This window comes from Lingula anatina, chromosome 1 (genome assembly GCF_051362555.1).
Source record: "Lingula anatina isolate TDL-2025a chromosome 1, LinAna3.0, whole genome shotgun sequence".
Lineage (NCBI taxonomy): Eukaryota > Metazoa > Brachiopoda > Lingulata > Lingulida > Lingulidae > Lingula > Lingula anatina.
Window position 1 is genome coordinate 17,464,985 of NC_141767.1, and position 12,348 is coordinate 17,477,332.

At 33.6% G+C, this 12,348-nt stretch overlaps 2 protein-coding genes across 7 annotated transcripts; one reads left to right on the plus strand and one right to left on the minus strand.

The window, feature by feature from the left end:
* Positions 1-142: 142 nt before the first annotated feature.
* On the plus strand, positions 143-7,750 carry LOC106178175 (mitochondrial glutamate carrier 1). 6 transcript variants are annotated; one of them, XR_015331790.1, is made up of 11 exons: positions 147-306; positions 2,596-2,661; positions 2,975-3,109; positions 3,373-3,428; positions 4,029-4,119; positions 4,261-4,391; positions 4,616-4,785; positions 5,348-5,453; positions 6,147-6,193; positions 6,808-6,883; positions 7,211-7,407. XR_015331790.1 is itself a non-coding variant. In XM_013561249.2 (10 exons), exons 2-10 carry the CDS (start codon positions 2,624-2,626, stop codon positions 7,350-7,352), a joined length of 945 nt encoding a protein of 314 aa, XP_013416703.2. In that variant the 5' UTR covers positions 143-306; positions 2,580-2,623; the 3' UTR covers positions 7,353-7,750. The 6 variants fall into 6 exon arrangements, 5 of the variants coding, with proteins under 5 accessions (XP_013416703.2, XP_086856029.1, XP_086856030.1 ...); XM_013561249.2 differs by lacking the exon at positions 6,147-6,193 and having other exon boundaries at positions 143-306; positions 2,580-2,661; positions 7,211-7,750; XM_086999903.1 differs by lacking the exons at positions 6,808-6,883; positions 7,211-7,407 and adding an exon at positions 6,503-6,743 and having other exon boundaries at positions 145-306.
* Positions 7,751-8,003: 253 nt separating this feature from the next.
* On the minus strand, positions 8,004-11,911 carry LOC106178177 (V-type proton ATPase subunit E). Its single transcript, XM_013561253.2, has 10 exons — positions 11,730-11,911; positions 11,147-11,212; positions 10,778-10,887; positions 10,463-10,529; positions 10,233-10,322; positions 10,012-10,080; positions 9,533-9,627; positions 9,052-9,139; positions 8,530-8,621; positions 8,004-8,324 (listed from the first exon to the last, which is right to left on the minus strand). Exons 1-9 carry the CDS (start codon positions 11,760-11,762, stop codon positions 8,559-8,561), a joined length of 681 nt encoding a protein of 226 aa, XP_013416707.1. The 5' UTR covers positions 11,763-11,911; the 3' UTR covers positions 8,004-8,324; positions 8,530-8,558.
* Positions 11,912-12,348: the final 437 nt, after the last annotated feature.

The following is a 12,348-nucleotide window of genomic DNA, read 5'->3' on the forward strand; positions in this document are numbered from 1 at the left end:
AAACGAGTAAAGGTCTCGCGCTGAAAATTTGATGAGAACCAGAAACTCAACAATTGAGATTTTAATTCTACATTCTAAAAAAACTAATTACTGGTAAAGTTTAATTTGTCGTCCTCCCCGTAAAATATCCAAAATGTCAAAAATGCATCACCCTGCATCACCGATTGGGTCTCACCGATTGTCTTTAGCAACCGAAAACGAGACTAACACATGTACACAATATTCACCCAAGAAACCGTTGTCACATTATCTCGCTTGATCAGGGGAGTCACCCCAGATAGGTAGCCAGTTTCCCCGCAAAAGTTGGTGAGTGTTAATTGTTGGCAAAATTGTAACACTTGAACAGAAAACGAGTCAAAGAATTTACAAGGTGCCGGTTTCACAGCTGACCTTGAAATTACAATGCACATGTACTTATGCATTTGATTTTAATTATCGATGTTCCTCATTAGTCAGTTACATATGTATGTCATGAATTTGATCACTAAATGCTTTTCAAATGAATAAGTTTTATAATTGATTTTTGTTCCAAGGCTTCATTTACTTGTATGTTCAGAAGTTTGCAACATATGTTGATTGATAATTTGTATTTTCTAATGATAATTATATAATGTTATTTTTACATTATAAAAATTATTATAATGAAGCCTTGGAACAATTTCCACTGGTTATGATGTTTCAGCCGTGCAGTTTTTTTTTTTTTTCTTTACGAAAATTGGTCGGTTTGTCATATTTTGCAGACAATGACCTTACATGTATGACTAACACATTTTAACTGTCAGGATCCATCCACATAACCAGACAACAGTTAAGTGTAATAGTACTGTTATTATCCAGCAGTTACTGTTGTTGGGTCAGACAAATCCAATATTCAGTCATGTTATAACAGTTAAAACTGTGTTGTTAAGCATGTCCTGACCTAGTTCATGAGCACAGACAGTACATATCAGAATAGGATTAGGAGTGCTAATGCATGAATTTTTGTGCTAGTCCTGACCCTATGACTTTTACAACTATAACAATGTATACAGTCTGACCCACTTTTTAGAAGTTGAAAAGTTAACTCACAAAATGCTAAGGTCATGTACAGTTCTGTCGTTTAAGTTAAATATTTTTTGTGTTATTTTTTTTTCAAAAGTCTAAACTTTAGAAAGTATACCCCCATCAGCCATAAAATATTACACAAATGAGCGTAAGTCAATTTGTTGCTTTGCAAACCTCAGGAAAGTGCAATTGGACGAGGCTCAAAATTGCATTATTTACCTAACAAGGTTCAACAAAGTCTATGAATATAACTCTGTTTTCTCTAGACATATTTGACAGAATGCATGAGTAGGAATTTATAGAATGATGCTGATACATCAGATGAACTTTGGCATTTAGATTCCAGTTGTGCATTGTGGAGAAACTAATTAAATCTATGTGCTTTAATCCATTAAACGAGATATGATGAGGATGATATAATCTTTTTCTAAGGTTTGATGAAGCACATATATTTGCTACATATTCAGACATATTGTGCCACTTGATAGAGACGTGGCTTATTACATGGTTACTGAGTGCAATGGTTGTTTGGTTCACTGTGTTAATTGTGACAAAACTTGAATATCAGTTTTTGTACCCCAGCAGATGTTGAAAGCAAATTATTTAGACATGATGTATCTTGGGTCTTTAGTTGTATTGTAGTAGAAAATCGGTTATACCTGGCAATTAGCAAGGTGTGTTTGACAGCTTTTCATACTTCTCTTTCATGTATATCACAAATACATCTCACAAACTCCCAGCTGTCCTGTGGTGCATCTGTTACATATAGTAGTGAAAAATATGAGTTAAAATCTGTTGACATATATGTGATGCATTCTGTTTAATGTACTGAAAATTTGAATTTAAATATGCTGATAGATACTGTATATAATAATCAAGTTTATTGTTTGGTTACTTTATTGGTCATATATATCAGTTAGTGTTTGTGTCTGCTCTCTTCTTTAACACCCCATTTCCATAGATTAGATCGACCTACTTTAGATCGACCTAACTCCCTGGGGGTTCATGCTAAATAGCTGTCAGCCGGGCGGACACGAAAGTTAATTACCCACTTACAGCTTGTAGTAGGCGGGATGGACATTTAAGTCAGATTATCTGAAAGTAATCTAGTGAGATTAGATCGATCGGGGATAGATCGATCTAAAATCTATGCGAATAGAGCCTAAAACTACAATTTCATCAACTGAGCTGACAGGATGTTGGTCTGACTTGCTATCATTTGTATTTATAAAGACAGGTATACGTAATTATAGATGTATACACCTCGCTTAGCTTATAATTAAAAGTCAAAGCATGCGATATGATGTATAATAGGTAGGAAATAATTAGAGGCTCTGTGTTTGATGTTATGATCACAGAATGTGATATTTACTATTTCATATTTACATTATAGGAAGTTTAGGTTCATTAAGGGAGGCCATGATAGTTAACAATCTAGATTTCAAAATTATGTCTGTCTGTAAAAAGAATCTTTAACATTTTAAATCATCTCCATCTGAGGTAGACCAGATTAATTAAGACCTTATATATTTCAGTTGTTCTTTCTCTTAGATGAATCTGTAGCGAGGAACTCCCAATCATGGTGGCAGGGACTGTTGACAAACCGCTCACATTTGCGTAAGTTTAACTCACATAGAAAGGTTGGGAAGTGGTAATATCAGTAATGTTGGAATTTTGTGTGGGCATTTAATAACAACTTCATTCTTGCACAATCCCAGGGATAGAGTCTACACACCATATTCTCAGTTATTGATGAAAAATAAAATTTTTAAACTTAAAACTCTGATTCATATGAAAAGAAAGCACATTTCCTATTTGAAATTAAAAATTAAATAAAATAGTTTGGTATGCATGTTATAATGAAACATGAATGAAAGAAGAGAATGAGATGGTCTTGTATATAATTTGCAGGACTTGTGTTTTATTTCAGGGGCATTCCCAAGATTCTCAATGGTGCTATGGCTGGCCTTGTTGGGGTGACCTGTGTATTCCCAATTGATCTAGTTAAGACAAGGTTACAAAATCAACAAGTTGGGCCCAATGGAGAACTTATGTACAAGAACATGTGAGTGCACCTTAGACTTTTTCTTTTTGCACCTTAAAATGATGAGTATGAACTGTTACTAAAGACATACAAATATCATAAGATGTGAAACATTTCACATTTGAAGACTCTTTTTCAGTGAGTGATTCATAAAAATAAATTTTCTGATCAACTATGGCAATTATAAATTCTGTAAAATATTCCTGCTTTAATACTCAGTTTAAGGTGTGTACACTACTTGTATATTGGCAGTTAATACCACTTAAGTCTTTTAAAAACTTCAGGCGTGATTGTTTTATAAAGACATGGAGGAACCAGCCGTACCTGGGCATGTACAGAGGTAGAGATGTTTTCTGATATGGTGTAGTAGGCACCAGGGGTGAATAAAAACTATGACCCTACCTTTAACCTTAGTCACTTCTGTGCCTCTCTTCTAAAATATAGCAGTTCTAAAGAATTTCTGTATTTTGTATATACTGCACTTATAAGTCTTATTTGTTTATAATTTTTTAAATAAGTAGATTTTTGTCGTTTTTACAAAAATTTTTCTATAACAAATGCAAAAAATCAACATATTCATGATTTGACAAAAACTGGAAATTCTTTTTTTTTTTTCACTGTTTTTCCCTGTATGTCTAGTGAAAATGACATTTTGTCAAATAAAATACAAAGTATTAACTGCTTCTTTACGATGTGTGCAACGTTTCAGTGTAAAGTACATGAAGGGATATGAAACACTTTGTTCACACTGACAATTTAAGGTCAGAATTGCACAATTTCAACTGTCTGATTACGCAGTTTAAGTTTTGATTTTTCTATGATCTGCATGCTTATTTTGTTAACATTTGCATAAGATATTTCTTGACAATTACAACTGTCTGACTCTATAGCAAAAGCATTATTTCTATTAAATAATATTTGTTGGATTTTCTTCCTTCAGGTGCCGGGGTTAACTTGTTGCTGATAACACCAGAGAAAGCTATCAAACTGGTGTGCAATGACTTCTTCAGACACCGAATGGGAGAGGGGACGTAAGTTAAAATAATATGCAACAAAAATAGCTATGCCCATTTCAAAATTACTGTGTTAAAAAATTGTATAGAATCAGATGGCAATTTATATAAGAAAGAAGCATATCAGTTTGTATGTAAGCAGGATGGTTCTAATTTCAGTGGTCAGCTGACATTTTTTGGTGCATTAGTATCTGGTGCTGGTGCAGGGTTATGTCAGATTGTTGTTACAACTCCCATGGAACTCCTGAAAATACAGCAACAGGATGCGGGACGCATTAACACAGGAGCAGGTAGGAAAATTCTGAGTTGGTAACTGGGTTCATTGCTTGGAGAGTCTTGCCTTATGTTTTACCTTTTAAATCTGAAATAAAATTTTTAGATAGCCAAAATTTCAGCATAGTCTCATCTAATATGCTATCCACACCTAACATTTCTTTGTACTGGCACACTGCACATACTGTATAATCAAACTTGCTTCTCAGGAATGCAAATTCGTTTTCGTTTTGATGATTAGGAAATGCTGCAGCTGTCAATGCCAAAAGAATCACAGCTACACAAATGGCAAAGAAGCTAGTTGCTGAGAAGGGCCTGCCAGGGCTCTACAGAGGTTTCGGTTCTACGGCCCTCAGAGATGTACCGTTCTCTGCCATTTATTTCCCTCTTTTTGGATACTTACAAAAGCTAGTAAGTTGCACAGAAGTATCGATATTATTTCCCCATCTGGATTACCAGACCCATTCCTGAGCTGCAGATTTCCTTAGATGATCTTGTTGCTTGTCAAGGTACTGCAGTCTGCTCAACATATGACCTTTACTTCACCTAATAGGTACCTGTCCATCAACTTATGCTTTCATAGCAAAAAAGGTCTTACCCTTTCTATATAATGTATTTGAGCACATCTAGCAGTATTCAGAAGCCAGTTATCATTGACCTTTTTAGTTTTCAGCAGTAGTGTAGAGAAATGAGACGACCTTTTTTAATTGCTTGAAAAATGAAGTTAAGGGCATAAGATTTAGAATCTTGGGATATGTGATATTGCATGAATGTGTTCCTGTTTATTCAGTTTTATATGGCAGTAAAAAAGATAGATAGATAGATATGCATAGCTTGCGATCATGCTGCAATAATACAGTTCCCATATTAAGTGATTCTTGTTTTGTGATGTAGACTGTCTTCATTATATTATATCTTATTTCTGTTGTAAGCATCTATTTGGATCTGTGTGAATTCCCATGCTATTTTCCAGGGGCCTGCTAGAAGGGATGGAAAGCCTGGCACTGTATTTTGGTTCAACTGTTTGTCTGGGATAGTGGCAGGATCTGTTGGATCTTTTGCAGTCAATCCCATTGATGGTATGTGAAGTCTGTATTGAGCTAAATTTAACACATTTTAAGGTGAAGTAAATAGCACAGGAACAAAACGTTGCGACTTGATATGAGAACCAGGTCAACCAGAATTATTGTCATATTCATTATTATATTTTATTATATTTAGTATTATTGAAAGTTTTAATAATAACCTAAAAGTCTTTTGATGTACACCAAACCAATCTTTGTTAAAAAATTCCAATTTTAAAGAGATTACAAATTATATCGTTATTGTACCATTCCCTCACTTTCAAAAAATTTAAACTCAGTCAAAACACATCAGAAGAATACAAACATTTTATATCAGCTGATTTCATCTACTCGTAAAAAATATCCTCACAGCATAACCTGCAATTAAACGTCCTATGATTTTTGGTGCATTTTGCAATATTATTTTTAATCTGTCAAATGGAGCATTTTGTTTATCAAGAGTGGGGGACAGGTGGGAAATTCCCTTGGACCCACACATTACACAATAGATGCAAAGGGACTCCCCTTACAATAAAGGCAAAATAAATGTTATTCTAAGCAAAGTCCCTTTTAATACATACAATCGACAGAACATTTCCAATACATTTCAGAATGACACCAGAAAGCAAATTTCTCAATTTTGAAATCAATCAGACTGTAAACACAGGCAGGCTTTGTCAATTTCTACATTTTGTTTATTTCAAACAGCGTGCTTTTCGTGCATGCGCAGTCATTTGTATCCTGTGCTGAAGCAGGTAGGTAAGGAGTGGAGAAAACTTCTGAATCTGACCTTAAATCTGAAATCCAAATACTGCGTACTAACACATGTACTTGGTCAATTCTTATGAGTTGGAAAACACATGAATGCAAGGAACAGAGCAAAGCACAGACTATTTGCTTGAATCATGGTTTAAGTCAGATAAAGCACTCTTCATGAAGCTTTATGCAAAACAGAACAGATAATTGTCTCATCTCATTTTGCCTGTCAACTCTATTTCATGTAAAAAATCCCCAACTAGTATTTTCTCTTTTACAAAATGCACTTTTTTTTGCTCTTTTTTAAGTTACGCTCAGCAGCCAGTCCTTTATCTACTACCAAGTATGCTTATCTATTTTTTTGTCTCACCAGTTGTCCTCTTAATTTCACTTAAAGCTCTGCAGCTTGTACTTTATTTATTACAAATTGCATTTATCTATAAAATGCCATAATTAGAACCATTTTGTGCTTAGTGTCTGTTTATATGTCTGTTTTAGTTCAATTTTGTTATTCCATATTGATAGTGCTTTAGTTGTATTCGATTTTAACCTTATATGATTAAGAAATTGTCCAGCTTTACTATTTCCAAGTTGTATTTTATATTTCTTACAGTCGTGAAAACCCGGTTACAGACGATAGAAAAAGGAAAAACGGAAGCTTCATACTCAGGAATAAGGGATTGTTTTGTGTAAGTTTTAAGTAGAAAGTATCTTAGACAACCATAAGTAAAAATGTGTTAAACTGCACCAAAATGTTTTTATGTATTGAAATGGCCATGGTAGTATACATGTAAGTGGTATCTGGACAATTCTTCTCCCAGACAATCCCCCCATTTATAATGAATACCATACTGAGAATGAACAATGTGATATTGGGGATAAAATGTATGTATCCCAGGTAAAGGCAGGTAAATGGGTAATCTCACTCATTCAGGTATCCCTTTGATGAAATAACAAGGGGGAATTGTCCTAGAATCAGTATAAGTGTATTTTAAACTTTTTTCTCCTTGTTCCAGCAAAACCTACCAAATGGAAGGAATGCCAGCTTTTTTCAAAGGTGCTAGCTGTAGGATTCTGGTCATTGCTCCTCTCTTTGGAATAGCTCAAACTTTTTACGAACTTGGTGTAGCAGAAAGAATCTTGGGATATGACAGATAAAGTGTATTTAATCTGCTGAATGGACACATTTATTAAAGTGAATTTTAATCAATTATTTGATGAAATTTATGCATCAGTTACTTAGTATTTTATGTCTGCCAAGGTTAAGCAAGCTTTTTGTTCAATGAACCACATTGCCCTGTGGCAGCTAGTCAATTATTTGCTCTTCATAGAGTTATTGAATTATTGAAATGAACACAATTACTACAAAAAAAGAATTTTTTGAATTCTTTAATGCTCCAGTTAATATTCTAGTCTAACCGACTTCCAAGGTTGAACAAATTCAGGATTCTTCCATTAACTGCTCTTTTATAGCTTGTCATTTTTTTGCACAAGATTGCACTTTTAGCATCGAGTGTACTAACAGAATCACAGAAATAAAGCAACACAGAATAAAGTATCATTGTTGATTGTTTATAATAAGAATCTATAATATCCAAACAAGGCTAAGGGCAGTTTGTTTTAACAGTTTTCAATTCAATTTTCTAGGTAGTGGATTTTCGTCTTTACATTGTATTAAATTGCCCCTGTAGATTGTCATGTAATATGTCTCCCACATCTGTTATCAACCAAAAATATTTAATCAACCACAAAAACATAGCCATCTTTCTACTTGGCCAGCACATGGCAAACATTAAATGAACACAACCCTTGTTTTATCAATTTTATTGCCATCACCTTTAAGCATTACGATACTAAGAAAATGCTCATCTAGAAACACCATTACTGACATAAATATGAATACAGGTATATACACACTCTCCTGCTGCACCTTTTTTTATTTATTTATTTATTATCATTAAATTGTCCATGATACCGTTGATTTGCTAATGTATCCATCAATGTACAAAGTGACATAAACACCTTTATATACATATGGAAGTTCTACAATTCTAACATCATAATCTGAACATGCAATTTCTTGCCTTTTTTTCACAAACTTGGTTAACTTTCTAATCCACTGAGAACAATCTGGAACAAAGAAAACGGGCATATAAGCAAAACACTGAATGATATTGAGCAAATTAATTTCATAAAATAATTAAAAGAGTTCTATTTCAGCATAAACTTTAGACTAAATATAACTTACAACAATTTATCATAAAGTTATCAGTTGACAAAAAAAAAAAAGATGAATCAAAATATACATTTAATAAAATACCAAAACCTTAAATACCAGTATTAAGTTCTCTGCCAATTCTTCAATTAATCCATGAACTTTCTGTTCACATTTATACCAAACAGAGTTGTTCTTATCTCTGGGAGAATCTGAATTAAAAATGATTTTTATTTGAAGCTATCGAGGTCAAACTTTGGGTAAAAAATTACTACTATAAAACATTTTGACACCATTTTTAAATTTCCCATTCACCAAATTTCACTCAAATTTATTCAATACACTTTCCAAATATCATTTCAAGAACATTTATTTAAATTTATTTGGCACTAAAAGAAAAATCCTCATCACTATTCTTGTTGTATGATATGAAATTTCAATGTATCAATTATAAGTTAATAAAATTATTTACAAAATCCCAAAATAAAATGATAAGCATCACACAGCACGTATGAATGTTATGTAAAATTTACTGGAACTTTTTTTTGTAAAAGTGATGTTTAGGGAGGTAATGCTTACAAAATATATTGAACTTGTATTATAAATACACTTAAAATGAAGAAAAAGGTCCCATATGTTTACCTGTTGTGAGATCATTTCCAGCCTACTCTCCAATGTGTTAACTACCTTGATCTTCCCCTTCTGTGCATGAACCTCAATGCCACCAGACCTACAAACACCAAGACATACAACTAAAAGTCACAAAAAAATTCTTACCACAATACTATACAACAAAATGACTTTAACAACACATCTGGTCCTGCTAGTTTTCAATTCACTTAGTGACAATTATTAATTTAACCACAGTGTACTTTTATGGAGCGTTTGGATAAACCCATTGTACTAGCTGGATCGATCCAACTCTGAGGGGTATCTCCCCAAGTGCAATCACGGCAAGCGACTTAAAAGACTGACACACCTTCCTCTACTTGCTAAGGGGTAATTAACTAATTAGGAAGCTACTAAAGGAGGCTTGTCAGACAATTAAGCTGATTACACTGAATGCACTTAAGCACGAATCCCCCACAGAATTTTATCAAACGCAATCTTAGGATATACATACACATTTGATCCAAGAAAATCACTTTCATCTACAGTGACTTTGACATCCTGTTTGGCTATGTCCTTGTAAACTTTGACGGCATCTGGAACTACCTCCTGCAACAATGACAGTAACACTCTTTATACAAGTGCATTTATATATAATTTACTTATGGCAGATCCAGAGGGTACACATCTGTTTATCCAAAAACTGTATAACAAGTGAAACAAGACCCCCCCCCCCCCCCCCCAAACAAGCCATTTTTCCATTTTCTAGTTCTTCACCTGATATGTTTTCAATTTGACACTCAGATCAAGGCAAAATCTTTTCATTCTTGCCCCCCCCTCCCCTTAGCAAAATCCTAGGTCCATCAGTGTTTACACCCAGAGTTCATTTACTGAAAATTTCAGTAAGTTGCCCATGTATAACATAGGCCATCTGTAGTCTGAAGAGGCCATCCAATGACTGCTCACTGGTTAAACCCTTGTCTGTAATTATACCTTCACAAGGCTCGAGTCCTCCTTCCTACATTTTAGAACAACTTCTTTTTCCATCAGCTGTAACAGACCCTGTAGCAATGAAAAAGTAATAGTTTCATCATATGCAGTTTTAAAGTATACTGCATTTTCAATACAAAAAAATAAGATTTATGCATTGAAAACGTCTGATAAAAAAAAGCATTATAGAAAACCAAAATAAATTGTCATCACAGAAAACCTACCTGTGCAATCAAACCCTCCAGGACTTTTTTGTATTTTCCTTTATCTTGTGTAATCTTTCCTAATCTTTGGGTAGCCTCTTCTAGCAAATTCTAAAACACAATAAATTTAATTACAAAGTCTAAAAATATTTTGTTTTAAGTATTACACTGAAAAATACCATGAAATGTCAGACAAAAAAATTAATTAATTTCTTGATGCTGTTACTGGATAGGAGTTCTCAAAACCTCACCTTGACATGGTCTTCTCTGCATTTTAAAACTTGAAGACGAGCTGCATTCAGGAGATTGGAGTTTTGACTGAAACAGAAATAAGTTGTCAGATTTATCATTACAAATAGTGTTGTACTAGACAGTACAGGGAAGTTGGCACTGTTATTCTTTTAGCTGTGAATGAATTTTTGCAGCATATGATGCATTGTCACATTACAATATATATCTTATTCACATCCTTTGACAGAAGTATATTTTACAGTCACTAAGTCTAATATTTGATATTAGTTGATAATGATTAAGTTAATCTAATAATAACAGATTTTAATGCTTACATTTTCTTTTGTAATTCTACTTGTTTTTCTTTTCTTTCATAGAATTCCATAATTTTAACACGCTGCTGTTGTACAAGTCTGCCTTTTTCAATGTTGAATTCTTCCTCCGCCTGAAATGGACATAAACATTTAAAACTTATTAACAATTATGACATTAAAACATACTAGTATTTCACTGCAAAGGAGTTTCATTTTCTATAACACAATCATTTTAACCAATTCCACAGCTTGGTTAAAAATCAACAAACAAAGCAACCTCATATTCTTGTTGTAACTATTTTTTAATCTTAGGCAATTACTGGTAAAAATATCAAAAATGGCAAAATAATCCTATATGAAAAACAGTTCCATGATGACAGAAATACTTACTTTAGCATCAATTTCCTCTGCTTTTTCATTAGCCTCTTGTTCTATAAAGGCCATCATATGTTTGATCTGCAATGATAACAGTCATATACACTGTATCAATATACAGATGCACTCATGGTACCAAAATCCAAATCATCATAATCATTAAATTAATGACATACGGATTGAAAAAAAAAAAAAAAAACTAAAATGTGGAGCTAATGGTAAAAAATTTCTTTTGACATAATTTTCAAGCTTAACTCATAAAAATATTTAAACCTAAACTTGAATTCTGAAAAAATAATAGTACTGTACTGAATAAAAATATTATAAATTGTGGAAAATGTGGCGATAAATTGGTCATTCAGAAGGCAGAATTTACGATAAATTTCTGCATAGAGAGTAACCTCATCAGAGTTTATATTACAGAAGATGAACTATGAAATCATTTATGAGTCTCTACAAAATATATTCAGATTTTTCACATGATCTTTTCGATCGATTGGATGACAGACCAACGTTTTAACTTGTGCTACAACTTACAAGTTGTAGAGTAAATACACTAAATCTACATACTGTTTACTAATCAGAGCATCACCCTTACCTGTTTTTGAACATCTGCATCACTGAGAGCCATTTTGCTGCTTATTTGTTCTTTCCAGAGTATAAAATATCGGAGAAAATTGCAGATCCCTTTCCCAAGATGTCAAGGCTGTGTGACTCTCATGTGACCGGCTGACCCTGGTGAGCTCAAACGCGCGTTGCAACCTTGACCTAAACATTACAATCTCTCCTACCACAATGCACTTTCTACTCACCACTATTTGGTTGTGATATGACTAGCCCCAGTGTCCTAAATATCATCGCCATCACTGGGTGCCATCCACTCTCAGCAAGTTGGCTGTCGTGGATCATGCCTCTCAATCTTCTGCCATTCGTATACTTTCACCATATTTTTTTTACTTTGGTCCATTTTTTCTATGTTGTCCATCCATGTTGTGCTTGGTTTTCCTTTCCCGTTTTCCATGTAACTTTCCTTCGAATAGCAATCGCCGCATATTATCTTTTCTTATAATGCGAACAAACTAAGATAACTTTCTTTTCTTGGTGTTCAATAAAGATCCATTTTAGGATTATTTAGCATCACTTTTGTGTCCAGTCCATGATATAGAGTTGTAGTTGTAGACAACAGACTATTTTTTTACTTTTTCTGTTAGGTAAAA

Coding starts and splice junctions, on each gene's coding strand:
- LOC106178177 (XM_013561253.2), bottom strand. CDS start 11,762: ATGGCTCTCAGTGATGCAGATGTTCAAAAACAG. Junction 11,213..11,729: donor ATGCAGATGTTCAAAAACAG/GTAAGGGTGATG, acceptor TTATCATTGCAG/ATCAAACATATGATGGCCTT. Junction 8,622..9,051: donor TGGAAATGATCTCACAACAG/GTAAACATATGG, acceptor TTTTTAATTCAG/ATTCTCCCAGAGATAAGAAC.
- LOC106178175 (XM_013561249.2), top strand. CDS start 2,624: ATGGTGGCAGGGACTGTTGACAAACCGCTCACATTTGC. Junction 2,662..2,974: donor GACAAACCGCTCACATTTGC/GTAAGTTTAACT, acceptor GTTTTATTTCAG/GGGCATTCCCAAGATTCTCA. Junction 3,429..4,028: donor GTACCTGGGCATGTACAGAG/GTAGAGATGTTT, acceptor TTCTTCCTTCAG/GTGCCGGGGTTAACTTGTTG.